The 15,203-nt window shown below is 40.1% G+C and overlaps 1 protein-coding gene across 6 annotated transcripts in view; it reads right to left on the reverse strand.

Moving 5' to 3' along the window:
* The window catches only part of SOX30 (SRY-box transcription factor 30), an 80,323-nt gene extending 67,068 nt beyond the window's left edge, over nucleotides 1–13,255 (reverse strand). For 2 of the 6 annotated variants that reach the window (XM_024994429.2, XM_059888305.1), the window contains exons 1-3: nucleotides 11,882–13,250; nucleotides 10,071–10,310; nucleotides 8,626–8,802 (exon numbers count right to left, since the gene is read on the reverse strand). In XM_024994429.2, the coding sequence (XP_024850197.1) occupies nucleotides 8,626–8,802; nucleotides 10,071–10,310; nucleotides 11,882–12,890 (1,426 nt within the window). In that variant the 5' untranslated portion in view covers nucleotides 12,891–13,250. 6 annotated transcript variants of the gene reach the window in all.
* Between the last annotated feature and the right edge of the window lie 1,948 nt (nucleotides 13,256–15,203).

The raw sequence follows: 15,203 nt of genomic DNA on the forward strand, positions 1-15,203 counted from the left end.
AGGTAAAAAATCAGATGCATAGAGAGTTATATGGAAGTATAATAAAGATGTCCTAAATGTAAAAATTCAGGTTGTTACACTGAGAGTTTAATGCCTCCAACACCTAATCATCACTGATAAACTCAGTGAATAGGGAAGACTTGTGGAAAGGGCAGAGATCTAATATACCGCACTGTAGATAAGGTATGGAAAAGACTATCCAGTCACTTGGTTTCTCTCTTACTAGCTCACAGCTAGGTTACATTTTCCAGCCTGCCTTGCAGTTAGGAGCGGTCATGTGGTTCAATGTATACTCCTTCTGAGACTGGACCAGAAAAAACTCTCATGTACAATCCTCCATGCTCTTTTCTCTTCTGCAAGTTCATGCACACTTGGATACTACATATCAAAGACAGAAGAGCCATAGGGTAGAAAAAATCTGTGTCTATGAATCCCTTGGAAGAAAGCCAGAGATATTTATTTTGGACTCTACATGGGTGAAAATGTAAACCATGATTCTGCTTAAACCATTATGTTTAGGAGACAGTTCAAGCAGCTAGCATTATCTAATTGTAACATGAAGTAAAGAGCAGAAACTTAGATCTATACTACACTATGATAAGAAAAGGAAAAAATTAGTTATTAATAGCTGTCCATAGTTTTGACAAATCCCTCTCACCCATTCCTAAAGAAGAACACTCTACTACCTGTGCTGAATGGATGAAAGACGTAACCAGGCTTTTGCTGCCTGACTGGGATGAACAGAAAGGAGTAGAGAATGGCAGAAACTGAGGACAGACCAAATTTCTGTACAAGAAAAAGCTGTAAAGAAGTAGAAAGAAGGATAGGAAGACCAGCATATGGCTAAGAAGAGAGAAACAGAGGCAGAAAAAGGAGGAGAGGAGAGAGAGAGAAATAGGGTTAAGAGTCAGAGACATAGAGACAGAGATGGAAAATAGAGGCTTGGGAAGAACAGTTAGATAACTGCTAAGGACGGTGGGGCTTTGGGGAGAGAAATGGTAAAGAGGAGTCCTAAGAAGACTTAGTATAGTTTGAGCCATGTGATTCCTCCTCCTCTGCTCCACAAGAAAACCCACAATAATGAGCTACATCACTTTTCAAGGAATTTTCAAGCCATATCTTTGTTTCTTCTGAACATAAAACTTCGCAAGAACTGATTTTTAGACAAAGACAAGATAAGATTGTTTTTGGATTACAAAAATATTAGAATGTTGGAGGTTTTTTGTGTTATTTCTGTTAAAAAAGAAGAGATGGATAAACCAAAATGATATTATATGTCTACTACCAAAAAATTAAAATAGTAGTAAACATTTTTAAAGTCAAAATTTAGAGAAAAATGTATGAATTCAGAAGAGTAAAAGATATCAATTGAGTTTAGATGTAATAAGGAAAATTCATTTCAGGTTTCAGTAATAAAATGTAAAGAATGAAATAATCTCATCAGAAAATTCATAAATATATAAAACTGACATTTGAAAGCCAGGCTAAAATAAATATTGCTTCTACCAGATTTCTAGAAACCTTTAAAAAAATAAACGTGATCAATTTAATAGATTTATACAAGAAAGATCTTACTGAAGCCTTCCTCAGTGATCAATGCAAAGAAATAGAGGAAAACAACAGAATGGGAAAGACTAGAGATCTCTTCAAGAAAATTAGAGATACCAAGGGAACATTTCATATAAGGATGGGCTCGATAAAGGACAGAAATGGTATGGACCTAACAGAAGCAGAAGATATTAAGAAGAGGTGGCAAGAAGACACAGAAGAACTGTACAAAAAAGATCTTCACGACCAAGATAATCACGATGGTGTGATCACTCACCTAGAGCCAGATATCCTGGAATGTGAAGTCAAATGGGCCTTAGAAAGCATCACTATGAACAAAGCTAGTGGAGGTGATGGAATTCCAGTTGAGCGATTTAAAATCCTGGAAGATGATGCTGTGAAAGTGCTACACTCAATATGCCAGCAAATTTGGAAAACTCAGCAGTGGCCACAGGACTGAAAAGGTCAGTTTTCATTCCAATCCCAAAGAAAGGCAATGCCAAAGAATGCTCAAACTACCACACAATTGCACTCATCTCACACTTTAGTAAAGTAATGCTCAAAATTCTCCAAGCCAGGCCTCAGCAATATGAGAACCGTGAACTTCCTGATGTTCAAGCTGGTTTTAGAAAAGGCAGAGGAACCAGAGAGCAAATTGCCAACATCCGCTGGATCATGGAAAAAGCAAGGGAGTTCCAGAAAAAAATCTATTTCTGCTTTATTGACTATGCCAAAGCCTTTGACTGTGTGGATCACAATTTTCCACAAGTGTGGAAAATTCTGCAAGAGATGGGAATACCAGACCACCTGACCTGCCTCTTGAGAAACCTATATGCAGGTCAGGAAGCAACAGTTAGAACTGGACATGGAACAACAGACTGGTTCCAAATAGGAAAGGGAGTACGTCAAGGCTGTATATTGTCACGCTGCTTATTTAACTTCTATGCAGAGTACATCATGAGAAATGCTGGGCTGGAAGAAGCACAAGCTGGAGTCAAGATTGCCAGGAGAAATATCAATTATCTCAGATATGGAGATGACACCATCCTTATGGCAGAAAGTGAAGAGGAACTAAAAAGCCTCTTGATGAAAGTGAAAGAGGAGAGTGAAAAAGTTGGCTTAAAACACAACATTCAGAAAATGAAGATTATGGCATCTGCTCCCATCACTTCATGGGAGATAAATGGGGAAACAGTGTCAGACTTTATTTTTCTGGGCTCCAAAATCACGCAGATGGTGACTGCAGCCACGAAATTTAAAGATGCTTACTCCTTGGAAGAAAAGTTATGACCAACCTAGATAGCATATTCAAAAGCAGAGACATTACTTTGCCAACAAAGGTCTGTCTAGTCAAGGCTATGGTTTTTCCTGTGGTCATGTATGGATGTGAGAGTTGGACTGTGAAGAAAGCTGAGTGCCGAAGAATTGATGCTTTTGAACTGTGGTGTTGGAGAAGACTCTTGAGAGCCCCTTGGACTGCAAGGAGATCCAACCAGTCCATTCTGAAGGAGATCAGCCCTGGGATTTCTTTGGAAGGAATGATGCTAAAGCTGAAACTCCAGTACTTTGGCCACCTCATGTGAAGAGTTGACTCACTGGAAAAGACTCTGATGCTGGGAGGGATTGGGGGCAGGAGGAGAAGGGGACGACAGAGGATGAGATGGCTGGATGGCATCACTGACTCGATGGACGTGAGTCTCAGTTAGTGATGGACAGGGAAGCCTGGCGTGCTGCAATTCATGGGGTCGCAAAGCGTCCGACAGGATTGAGCAACTGAACTGATCTTACTGACCCAGATAACCATGATGGTGTGATCACTGACCTAGAGCCAAACATCCTGGAATGCAAAGTCAAGTGGGCCTCAGGAAGCATTACTATAAATAAAGCTAGTGGAGGTGATGGAATACCAGTTGAGGTATTTCAAATCCTAAAAGATGATGCTGTTAAAGTGTTGCACTCAACATGCCGGCAAATCTTGAAAACTCAGCAGTGGCCACAGGACTGCAAAAGGTCAGTTTTCGATACAATCCCAAAGAAAGGCAATACCAAAGAATGTTCAAACTACCGCACAAATGCACTCATATCACATGCTAGTAAAGCAATGCTCAAAATTCTCCAAGCCAGACTTCAGCAGTATGTGAACTGTGAACTTCAAGATGTTCAAGCTGGATTTAGAAAAGGCAAAGGAACCAGAGATCAAATTGCCAACATCTGTTGGATTATAAAAAAGCAAGAAGAGTTCCAGAAAAACGTCTACTTCTGCTTTAGTGACTATACCAAAGCCTTCGACTGTGGATCACAACAGTGGAAAATTCTTAAAGTGATGGGAATACCAGACCACCTTACCTGCCTCCTGCAAAACCTGTATGCAGGTCAAGAAGCAACAGTCAGAACCAGACATGGAACAATGGACTGGTTCCAAACTAGGAAAGAAATATATAAAGCCTGTATATTATCACCTTAATTATTTAACTTATATGCAGAGAACATCATGCAAAATGCCAAGCTGGATGAAGCACAAGCTGGAATCAAGACTGCTGGGAGAAATATCATCAACCTCATATATGCAGATGACACCACCCTTATGGCAGAAAGTGAAGAGGAACTAAAAAGAGTCTGCTGATGAAAGTTAAAGAGGAGTGAAAAAATTGGCTTAAAAGTCAACATTCAAAAAATTAAACTCAAGGCATCTGATCCCATCACTTCATGGCAAATAGATGGGTAAACTATAAAAATAGTGAGAGGCTTTATTTTCTTGGGCTCCATAACTGCAGATGGTGACTGCAGCCATGAAATTACAAGATGCTTGCTCCTTGGAAGAAAAGTTATGACCAACCTAGATAGCATATTCAAAAGCAGAGACAGTACTTTGTCAACAAAGGTCCATCTAGTCAAAGGTATGGTTTTTCCAGTAGTCATGTTATGGATATGCGAGTTGGACCATAAAGAAAGCTGAGCACCAAAGAATAGATGCTTTTGAACGTGGTGTTGGAGAAGATTCTTGAGATTCCCTTGGACTGCAAAGAGATCCAACCAGTCCATCCTAAAGGAAATCAGTCCTGAACATTCACTGGAAGGACTGATGCTGAAGCTGAAGCTCCAATACTTTGGCCACCTCATACGAAGAGCTGACTCATTTCAAAAGACGCTGATGCTGGAAAAGACTGAAGGCGGGAGGAGAAGGGGACGACAGAGGATGAGATGGCTGGATGGCATCACTGGCTCGATGGACATGAATTTAAGCAAGCTCTGGGAGTTGCTGATAGGCAGGGAAGACTGGCATGCTGCAGTCCATGGGGTCACAAAGAGCTGGACACGACTGAGCGACTGAACCAAACTGAATTTAATATAAAATTAAAATGTTGGTGTAACTGGCATCAAAGACATTTGATAAAGGGAAGTATCTAAGAAGTATTCTGGACTATTAAGCTGTAAGTACTTTCAGAAACTGGAAACAGGAGATAAGCTCAATATGTGGGATTAAACATGAGAGACAAAATTAGATTTTTGGACTACAAATATGGGGTAGGAAAATAAGGCTGATAGGGATAACTAAAATAAAAAGTTTATAGAAGAATGAAGGTTATTTTATATGATAATGCTAAAAACCTAGAAGGAAAAAAATGTGCCTTAAAAATCAAAAAGTTGTTGTGGCTAACTGACCAAATCAAAGTGAAAGTGAAGTCATTCAGTCGCGTCTGACTCTTTGTGGCCCCATGGGTGGTAGCCTGCCAGGCTCCTGTCCATGGGATTTTCCAGGCAAGAATACTGGAGTGGTTTGCCATTTCCTTCTCCAGGGGATCTTCCTGACCCAGGGTTTGAACCCAGGTCTCCCGTACTGCAGGCAGACTCTTTACCGTCTGAGCCACCAGGGAAGCTTGACCAAATTAAAGAGTACCCACAGAAAGGAAAGATGTCTTTAAAATGAAGAGCTCGTCCAAATCTGTAAAAGAGAAGCCAAAGTGTGTAAGTGAGATGCAAGTAAAAATTAGACAGTTTAAAAGAAAATTGAAGAAATTACATCTGTGGGACCTTAAAATCAATAGTAAGTGACTTTTTAAATACTTTTACAGAAAGAAGAGACTTAATGGAATCAATGGGATAGTCATTACGGTGTACAAGTCAATTGAAAGAATGGAGAGACTCAAAACCCACTTCCTACTAAAGACCTTAAGAAGATATCTGAACCTACTTCATTTTCACAGCAGATAGTTTAAAAATATTACATCAAATACAGTATAATGGCAAGTTCACAGAATGTTCTAATCCAAATTGATAAAATGAATATATGAGATCTTAGGTGGCATTAACCTAAGAGCTTTAAAGAAACTCAAAAGTTAGAAATGAGAAAATATTGGATGAAGTAGATACAAATGGTCTCTCTGCCAAAAATGTCAATCCAGAGCATTTTTGGAAAGTCAACATAATACCAGGTTATCAGAAGTAGTGAACTTGTTTTTGGAAATAGTAAGTTTACTTGAGAGCCATAGTTTGGTGAGTTAATTTTCTACACTTGAAAAGCTGGTGAAATCTATACAATATATTTGTATACAAATCTTTCTAGAAAAAGAGCAAATTGTTTCTGACTCATTGGAAAAGACTTTGATGCTGGGAGGGATTGGGGGCAGGAGGAGAAGGGGATGACAGAGGATGAGATGGCTGGATGGCATCACTGACTCGATGGGTGAACTCTGGTAGTTGGTGATGGACAGGGAGGCCTGGCGTGCTGCCATTCATGGGGTCGCAAAGAGTTGGACACGACTGAGCGACTGAACTGAACTAAACTGATACCTCACTAATTTGGTATTTTTCTTCCATGGAAATAAACAAGTTTGAAAAACACAATTACCATGATTTCATATTTAGAATATAAACTTGGTTGAACAAAAAAAAAAAAAAAAAGGAATGGTATAAACATTTGTATCTGTAGATAATGAGCATTTAAAGGTAGATTTTAAAAGTAGATTTTCTGAGGAATTTGTGCTATAATTTTTTCTTATTTAAGAGTTTTATAAATGATTTAGAATGTAAAATATACAGTGACATTTCCAAATTTGCAACTGATACCAACTCCTCAAAGTACTATACGCCAAGCTGATGAGTAAAACTAAAAGAACATATTTCAAAAGCTGTATGACTGGGCAGCAGAACAGCCAATAAGTCTCATCATAACTACTGTATAACAATTATATATATGTAACTATATATAACTATATATATACCTGGGGAAAGAATTCCAAAATTTTATATTTAAAAGATAATGATTTTTATAATTTGAGGTCCAAGAAACAAATCTTTACTGATATTACCTAAGAAGAAATAAGAGAAATTTAAAAAGAAAAAAGCCAACCAAAAAAATACCTAGATTTGATTACTTTGTATATGGTTCTAAAAGGCTTCCTAGCCATGAAATTAAAAGACGCTTACTCCTTGGAAGGAAAGTTATGACCAACCTAGATAGCATATTCAAAAGCAGAGACATTACTTTGCCAACAAAGGTCTGTCTAGTCAAGGCTATGGTTTTTCCTGTGGTCATGTATGGATGTGAGAGTTGGACTGTGAAGAAGGCTGAGCACTGAAGAATTGATGCTTTTGAACTGTGGATTGGAGAAGACTCTTGAGAGTCCCTTGGACTGCAAGGAGATCCAACCAGTCCATCCTAAAGGAGATCAGTCCTAGGTGTTCGTTGGAAGGACTGATGTTGAAGCTGAAACTCCAATACTTTGGCCACCTGATGCGAAGAGCTGACTCATTTGAAAAGACCCTGATGCTGGGAAAGATTGAGGGCAAGAGGAGAAGGGGACAACAGAGAATGAGATGGTTGGATGGCATCACCGACTCGATGGACATGAGTTTGGGTAGACTCCGGGAGTTGGTGATGGACAAGGGAGGCCTGGCGTGCTGCGGTTCATGGAGTCACGAAGAGTCGGACATGACTGAGCAACTGAACTGAACTGAGGTATTATATGTAATTTAGAGATAATTTAAAGCATACGGGAGGATATGTGTAGGTTATAAGCAAATACTATGCCATTTTATATGAGGTACAGCATTTATTTAACTGTGGATAGACTGACATGGAAGAAAAGCTTTAGAAAAAGGTGTAAAAAGAAGAAACACAGATGATAAAAGCGTAAATCTTAAATAACATAACAGATTACACGTTTTTTTTTGAAAAAATAAAGCATAATTAAGTCCAGTTTGAATACAGAATTAAAAGAGATACTACAAAATAGCAAAAGTACTGGGAGAAGAACAGGGTGATAGGATCAGCTTTCTTTGCCTTGAGTCTGGATACACTTGATGTGGCCTTGTTGGTATTTATGACTATAATAATACACAGGGGAAAAACCGAAAATGCCTAAGTTCCTAATAAGTCAATTTTAAAACTGGAAAGAACAGCAGTTTTAGGACAAGTGATAGTAAGCAGGGAATGTACAAAGCTCTGCCTAAGAGATGACTAAAATAGGCTCTGGAAGAACAAACTAATGATGGATAGCCCTATAAAAGTTCTTAAGATATTAAATTCTCAATTTGGGGTTCTTAAATGCAAAAGACAGGAATGTTGTAAAGAACTGATAATAGAGGAGAAATTTTAGGGAAAGACAATGTAATGAACCAAATATCTGGTAGAAGATAGATTACTTCCATTGCTTTTTCTAGAGCAGCAAAAAAAAAAAAAGGTCTTAACAGGTCAGTCACCATTATTAAATTCCAGAACAGGATGCCTCATACCTCATCAGCAAGGCATTCTTTTATGCTAACACTAAAAACATATTCCTATTTCCTACTGAATTACCTCAGTCATTTCCTGCATTATCTGCATAATCTATGGACTCATCCTGATTTGCTTAAAAGGTCTGACATGGAATATTTGCTGGTCTGGCAAACCAAGGACTTTGATGTCTACTGAAAATTTTCCTTCTCTGATTTAATGTTTTCACTTTCTCACTTTTGATTTTTTTCTTAATATTGTTGTTTAAACTCTTAAACTATCAGAAGCAAAATTTCAAGTTGAGAGGTAAAATGTTCACACAAGCCATTACAAAATTATAATCTACAATAAAACCAACTCACCAACTGGATGAGTGATGGCGTTCTGTAGGCTGGGAATTACCACAGAGTAGGTAGGTGAGCGATAAGGATAAATTGTTGGATTTGTAGAGATGATATTCTGTGTGGTACCAGAAAATACACTAGAAACGCTTAGAGGGAAGCGTTTTCGCTTCCCTGGACGAGGTTGATAAACCCAACCTAGAGAAGAAGATTAACCATTTTTAATTTGAACCTACAAATCCTATTTAGCCTTTAAATAGTTCTTTTCACATTAAAAGTCCAAAACACTTCTAAGTCTTAGTTATCTAAAGTATCTTTTCCACTTTTATGATAACTATTTTTGTGCATTTCAGCATATCTATCCATATGGCTCCTAGCTAGTGGCCAATGTTGTAACTAATAATTCAAAGGAAGACCAAGAGTAAATGTCTTTTCTCCAAAGACACATAATGAATTTACAGTAAAATCAACATTAAAGGCACTGAGTCTGAATTCCAAAGTTTTTCCTCTACCCATTATAAAAAAAAAAAAAAAGCCCCAGTAAGACGCTATTTGTCTCCTCCCATTTTTTTTACTTTCTGTAAGATACAATTATCTATGTCTTTCAATGAAGCGGTTATTAATGACCAGTCACTATTTTTATGCCTTCTTTAGGAAAAGTCACCTTCTTAGACTTGGCAGTCTCCAAATCTACAAACCACCCAGTTTCCTTCTAAACTCAGAAAAACAGAGTTATGGCAGTTTTTGCCACTGTACAACCAAAAGTATCACTGGTTCCCTGTAACCACTACTCTGACCATTCCCAGTCTGAATCTCTCTGCTATTACTTTAGGAAAAAAATTCTTTTCCCTCCACGCACAATGTGTTGGTCATACCAATACATATTAAGCTTTTACCAAGCTTAGTAACAATGTCCTCACTGCTGGGGAGAAAGTCAGAATTTATTTCAAACTATGTCATGATGAGGATAAATTTATCAGGCAGGAGGCAGGACTACATTCTGATAACCATATAATATTAAAATGGAGCTTGGTGCTAATGCCTGCAGTGTGCACTGCATATTTTTTCTGTTGCTATGAGCTGAACACTTCATTTTCTAATATATTTGAAATATCATAGCATAGAACTCTGGAGCTTCACCATCATTAAATTTATATTTTTATATTAAATCAAAACCACTGTAAAACTGTATATCCCCAGGTTTGCATTAGTAGGCAAATATAAGACCAGATCAGGTTTGCGTTGGTTGGCAAATATGAGACCAGATATTGTTCTACTTTGCTCTGTCTTATGTCCAATATCAATTCAATCATTACTATAATATTAACCATAATTTTCTCTATTGTACACATCAGACCAGAAAAAAATTACATTTTGTCTTTCAATCTCATCCTAACCTATTCTTTACCTAAATAAATAAATTTAAAAGAAATTAGAAAGAGGCTTTGTTCATTTCATTTGATTACCAGGAAATTCCTCTCTGTGCTTTTCTTTAATCTTTTGTGCTTCATCATAATAGGGTTTCTTTTGTTCTTCACTAAGTTTGTTCCACTCTAACCCGAGCTGGACACTGATTTCTGCATTGTTGGCTGCTGGGTTAGCTTTGGCTAGTGCTGGCCGGTGGATCCTTGCCCAAACCATAAATGCATTCATGGGTCGCTTCACATGACCATTTCTGTCCTTACTGAAGGGAGTATCTGGTATTCCTACATGACAAAAATTAAAAGACTAAATTAATGTGCCACACACACACACAATTTTAAAGTGAAGTGCACCTCCAACTATATTTACTTTTTAAATATATGGAGAAAATATTCACTTCAATATAGCCAAAGAACTGCCAGTATTCCAGAATTCCTCATAACCCTTGAACTCAGCATTCTAAACTGTGGTTTAGAATGATTGTTCTTTTCCTCAGAAAGATTATTATTATTGAAGACACTGTAAAATGCTGTCTTATTACTTCCTTGAGTTATATTAATGCTTCTAACAACAATTAACATTTGGCTTATTTCCCACTAAAAATATTCTATTAACGGGGAACAGGAACTATAACTTATTCGTGACTATAATCCTAGCACTAGGTGGGTGTACCCTAAAAGTTTAAAGGAATTCACCTACATGCCGCTGGAGTGCCCATTCAAGCAAAAATACTTATAATATTATAGTGTTAGTTATATTTCATTATTAAAGTGAAGCACCTGCCAAGGTGGGTCATTAATACTAGTCCCATGGAAAAAAGAGGAAAATAATAAAGATGACTTTTTGAAAGTCACAGGGGCAACTGAAATTATAATAAAGGAAGCTGTTTAAAGTCACATTTCTTATATAATTCATCAAAAGCCACTGTCTATAAATTTCATATATTCTCTTTATCTTAAGCTTACTTGACATATAAAATTTTTAAATGCATAAAGGATGAAACAAGTATTATAAAGAAAGTTTTCCCTTTCTCTTCTTTAGAAAATGAAAACAAAATTTAAAAATTACTAAAAGTGAAAAGCAAGGGGGGGGGGAGGGAAGGAAGAATCAATAAAGAAAATAAGAATACATTAATACATTTATATAAAATTAATGAAAATATAAAGATTAATGTGAATTTCCACATTTAAGGCATAATAGTCTGTCTGAATTAAATCTTAAAGAATTTTCTAGCTATGTATTTGGAAATAATGGATAGTAATAAGATATCTACTTTTAATTGTTACTACTATAATTATGGTCCTTTATTTGAAAACTTTTATTCTACTTTCATTTTCTGTATTTCTGTAAGTCCTTAGCTTTTAGAATACTGTTACAATTAATTATGTAGTCTTTTCTCCTAGAAAATGCTTACTCTTCGTTTTTAAAAAAGATAAATCATTTATAAATCCAGTATAAACTTTCCTTTTTCTTAAAACTTTTTCTATCAATACACGTAAAAACACTGAGCTACTATCATATAACATTTTAAAATGTTGATTATCTGCAGCAATATAAACTGAAAATGTTGTATTTACCTAGAAAGACTATTTCCATTTTTGTGTATAAGCATTAGTCACACCTAAATCTCATTTAATGGACCTTTAAAAACATAGGTTATTTTTAATGTTTGGGAATCTTGAACGTGTTAGTGTATTTTACTGGTATATGTACAAGTCAGAAGTGATACCTGTGCAGACTTTGCCCTGAATCCATGATTTTATTTTTCTAGTTTAGGCTTCTCAACAGCTGATATGTCAGCTATGGGCAATAGACGAAGTCTGAAAACCAGATTGATTCCCCTGCTGTCTAATACCTGCATCTGAGGGAAGCACCGTGAGCGGGACATCTTTGGTTTCAATTTTTACAGAAGGCTCCAGTAAGGACTGCATTTTAATAGGCACTGGTGTCAACGGGACCTTGGTCAATCGTATCAGCTCTGAAGGTGGAGGTCCCTGAAACTGGATCCGGGCCCCAGGGGGTACGGTGTGAAGAGTTAAAGGGATCCTGAGGTCTTGCTGATGTGGCCCAAAGGCACTGGACGGCTGGGTCAGGATGACATCCTTGTTGCCATGGGCCAGGCCATTGGACGCGGGCTCTGTACTGAGCCTGCAGTCCTCTCGAAGTCTCTCAGGCGCCTCCGTTTTGATGACTCCTTCTCTGAGGACTGCCAGGCTTTTGCCTTCTTCGCCTTTTGCTGCGTAGCTTACGATCTCCTCCGCCTCCAACTTGCCCTTCTTCTCCTCCCCTCGGCGGCTGTTGAGGGGCCCAGAGCCTTCTGCCTTCACCGTCCTGGAGGTTTTAGGGCACGCCTCGACGGCCCTCCGAGGCCCAGCCAACAGATCCAAGCCGGGTCCCGGCTCCTGCTTCTCCGCCTTAACGTGCAGCGCTCGGGGCTGCAACGGGTGCAACTCAGGCCTGCAGGGGATGCCCTCAGATGCGGGGGGCGGCGGCGGCAGCAGGAGCAGCTCGGGCCTCAGCTGCAGCAGCCGCGCCTGCGCGGGAGAGGTGGCGGCGCTTTCCTCCCGGGCCTGAGGCAGTGGTGGCCCGGGTGGCAGCAATAACACCTGCTCCGGTTTCACCTGCAGCAGCCGTCGTGCCGCTGGCTGTACGCCCGACGCAGAGGGTTCCCCACACGACGAGGCGACGGTCGCAATGGCGGCCGCGCACGGGGTGGGCGGCGACGGAGAGGGCTCAGTGGCCGCTGCCCGGAAGGAGGCGCCCTCGACGGGCAGCGGGGGCGGAGCAGGGCGCAGCGGGCGCGGCGGGGTCGCCCGCGGCAGTTGGCGCTGCTGAGGCGGCTGCTCCGGCCGGGCTCTCTCCATGGGGGGAGGGGGACGCCCCGGCCTGGTCCCAGGAGGGATTGTGAGCTCAGCCGTTTGTTGGCGACCTTCCCCCTACCCCTTTCAGTTAAGACCCTTCCAAGGTCTTTGCTACCCAGAACCCTACGCGGTTCAAAAAGCAGTCCTTGGTCTTGGCCTCGCCCAATCACAAGCGTTCTGGTACCCCGGCCCGCCAATCATAGGGGCGTTCTCCGGCCCCGCCTGACCTCCGCGCTCCTCTCGTGCGGAACCCTCGAATCACTCTTGATGGCCTGGGCCGCGACACGTGCTGCCTATTTTCCCCGTCTGACTCTCCCTCTCTTCCGGAGTTCTCTTCCGGCCGTTGTCCTTAGTTACCCCTCCCCCGCCCAGAGCGCCCGACAATGGCGTTGCCCGGAAACAGAGCTGTTCGAAGCCACTGACCTCCAAGGGGTAAAGTCTCGTGAGTTATTTACTAGAGCTGGAGATCCTGGCCTTGTATACGCAGTTTGCACTTCCGGAATAACCCATGGACCCCGACCCTCAAGGGGGACTTTGGATTTATGCCACGGGAAAGGGCAAATTTTGCAACGTCTCAATAACCTCATTACTTAATCTTGCAGGGGAGTGCGTTGGACTTAACCATTAGTGCTAGACTTTAATCACCAATCCTGTGGGCAGAAATACACCACTCGTACTTCCAAAACACATCCCAAATTCTTCCACCTCTTTCGGTTTTTCCCATTACTCCTTTCTGATCTTACATCATCTTTTCACCTGGATACTGCTATAGCTGTATACAGTAAATAGTTTTCTTGCTTTTCATTTTGGTACCACTACACTCCAGTTGCCAAGAATCTGAAAAATACAACTCTAGTCTTCTCATAACCTTCGCTGCCCCGGCCCCCCAAAATCTCAGGACACTCCACAGGTCAGACAATAAAGGTTTAATATTCTTGGCAGAATCCATAAGGCCTCAAATGGCTTGAGCTCTAGTTCTTCTACTTAATCACTCTAGCTCCAGCTTCAGCTACTGCTACCTCTCATCATTTCTACTACTTCAGAGATGTTTGAATATGCCCTCAGTTGTATTTTCCCCTTGTGTCTCCTTAACATCTCCTTCTGGCATTTCAAATAGTTCAACTAGCACTTCCTCAAAGACATGTTCTCCGACTCGGAAAATAAGGTCAAATCTCTATCACTTCTTTTAAAGCTCTTACCACAATTTGTAATTATGTATCTCTTTGTCATTATTGTCCTGCCTCCCCGACTTTGCTTTACAGCAAGCCCCGTGCATAGGAACGTTCCCAGAGCACCTTTATAAATTGAATTTGTAAGTCCAGCAGAGATACCCAGCAGAGGTATCCTAGGTACCCAACGATACATAAAACAAAAATAAAACATTTTTAATCTTACAGTAGTGTACCTTGAAAAGTATGGTAGAACAGTGTGAAGATTGGCATACAGGGGCTGGCATCAAGGGAATAAACAGGAAAAGTGGGAAGTTGTAGAACTGCAGTATTGTCAGCAACAGGAGACAAAGAGTAAGCTGCAGTTTCACTTGTGACTTCCGTGATTGGACATGGAAAAACACGTTTGCATCTTTAAAATTTTGCAACTTGAAGGTTGGTGTGTAGGGGACTTGTATTCTCCTTGAGGACAGACTGTGTTTTGTTCATTTCTGAATCACCAACGCCGGTCATGGAGCCTGGTGTATAGTAGACATTCCATGAATACTTGCTGAATGAATAAAGACTGCCATAGTCTAATAATCGGAGAAGGCAATGGCACCCCACTCCAGTACTCTTGCCTGGAAAATCCCATGGACGGAGGAGCCTGGTAGGCTGCAGTTCATGGGGTCCCAAAGAGTCGGACTGAGCAACTTCACTTTCACTTTTCACTTTCATGCATTGGAGAAGGAAATGGCAACCCACTCCAGTGTTCTTGCCTGGAGAATCCCAGGAACGAGGGAGCTTGGTGGGCTGCCGTCTATGGGGTCGAACAGAGTCGGACACGAGTGAAGCGACTTAGCAGCAGCAGCATAGTCTAATAATATAATAATCACTATCTATATTAGGGATTTACTTTTATCTAGGCATTGGTTCAAGTTCTTTGCATTCTTTTTGCCTCTTCTTTATCTAGAACTGTGTTTGTTTCCCTTAAATATCACCAAGAAAAAGAAAGAAATCTTGTATTAACATTTGTTACATTTCTAAGTGATGTCCTGACCAAAAGCTATAGATTTATCTTGAAGCAGATAATTATTTTGTCACCAGGACAAGTTAGCTGTCAAAAAAGACCTGAATTCAGCTCTCTTTCTAATACCCTGTCGTCAAA

The sequence above is a fragment of the Bos taurus genome, chromosome 7 (assembly GCF_002263795.3).
Source record: "Bos taurus isolate L1 Dominette 01449 registration number 42190680 breed Hereford chromosome 7, ARS-UCD2.0, whole genome shotgun sequence".
Lineage (NCBI taxonomy): Eukaryota > Metazoa > Chordata > Mammalia > Artiodactyla > Bovidae > Bos > Bos taurus.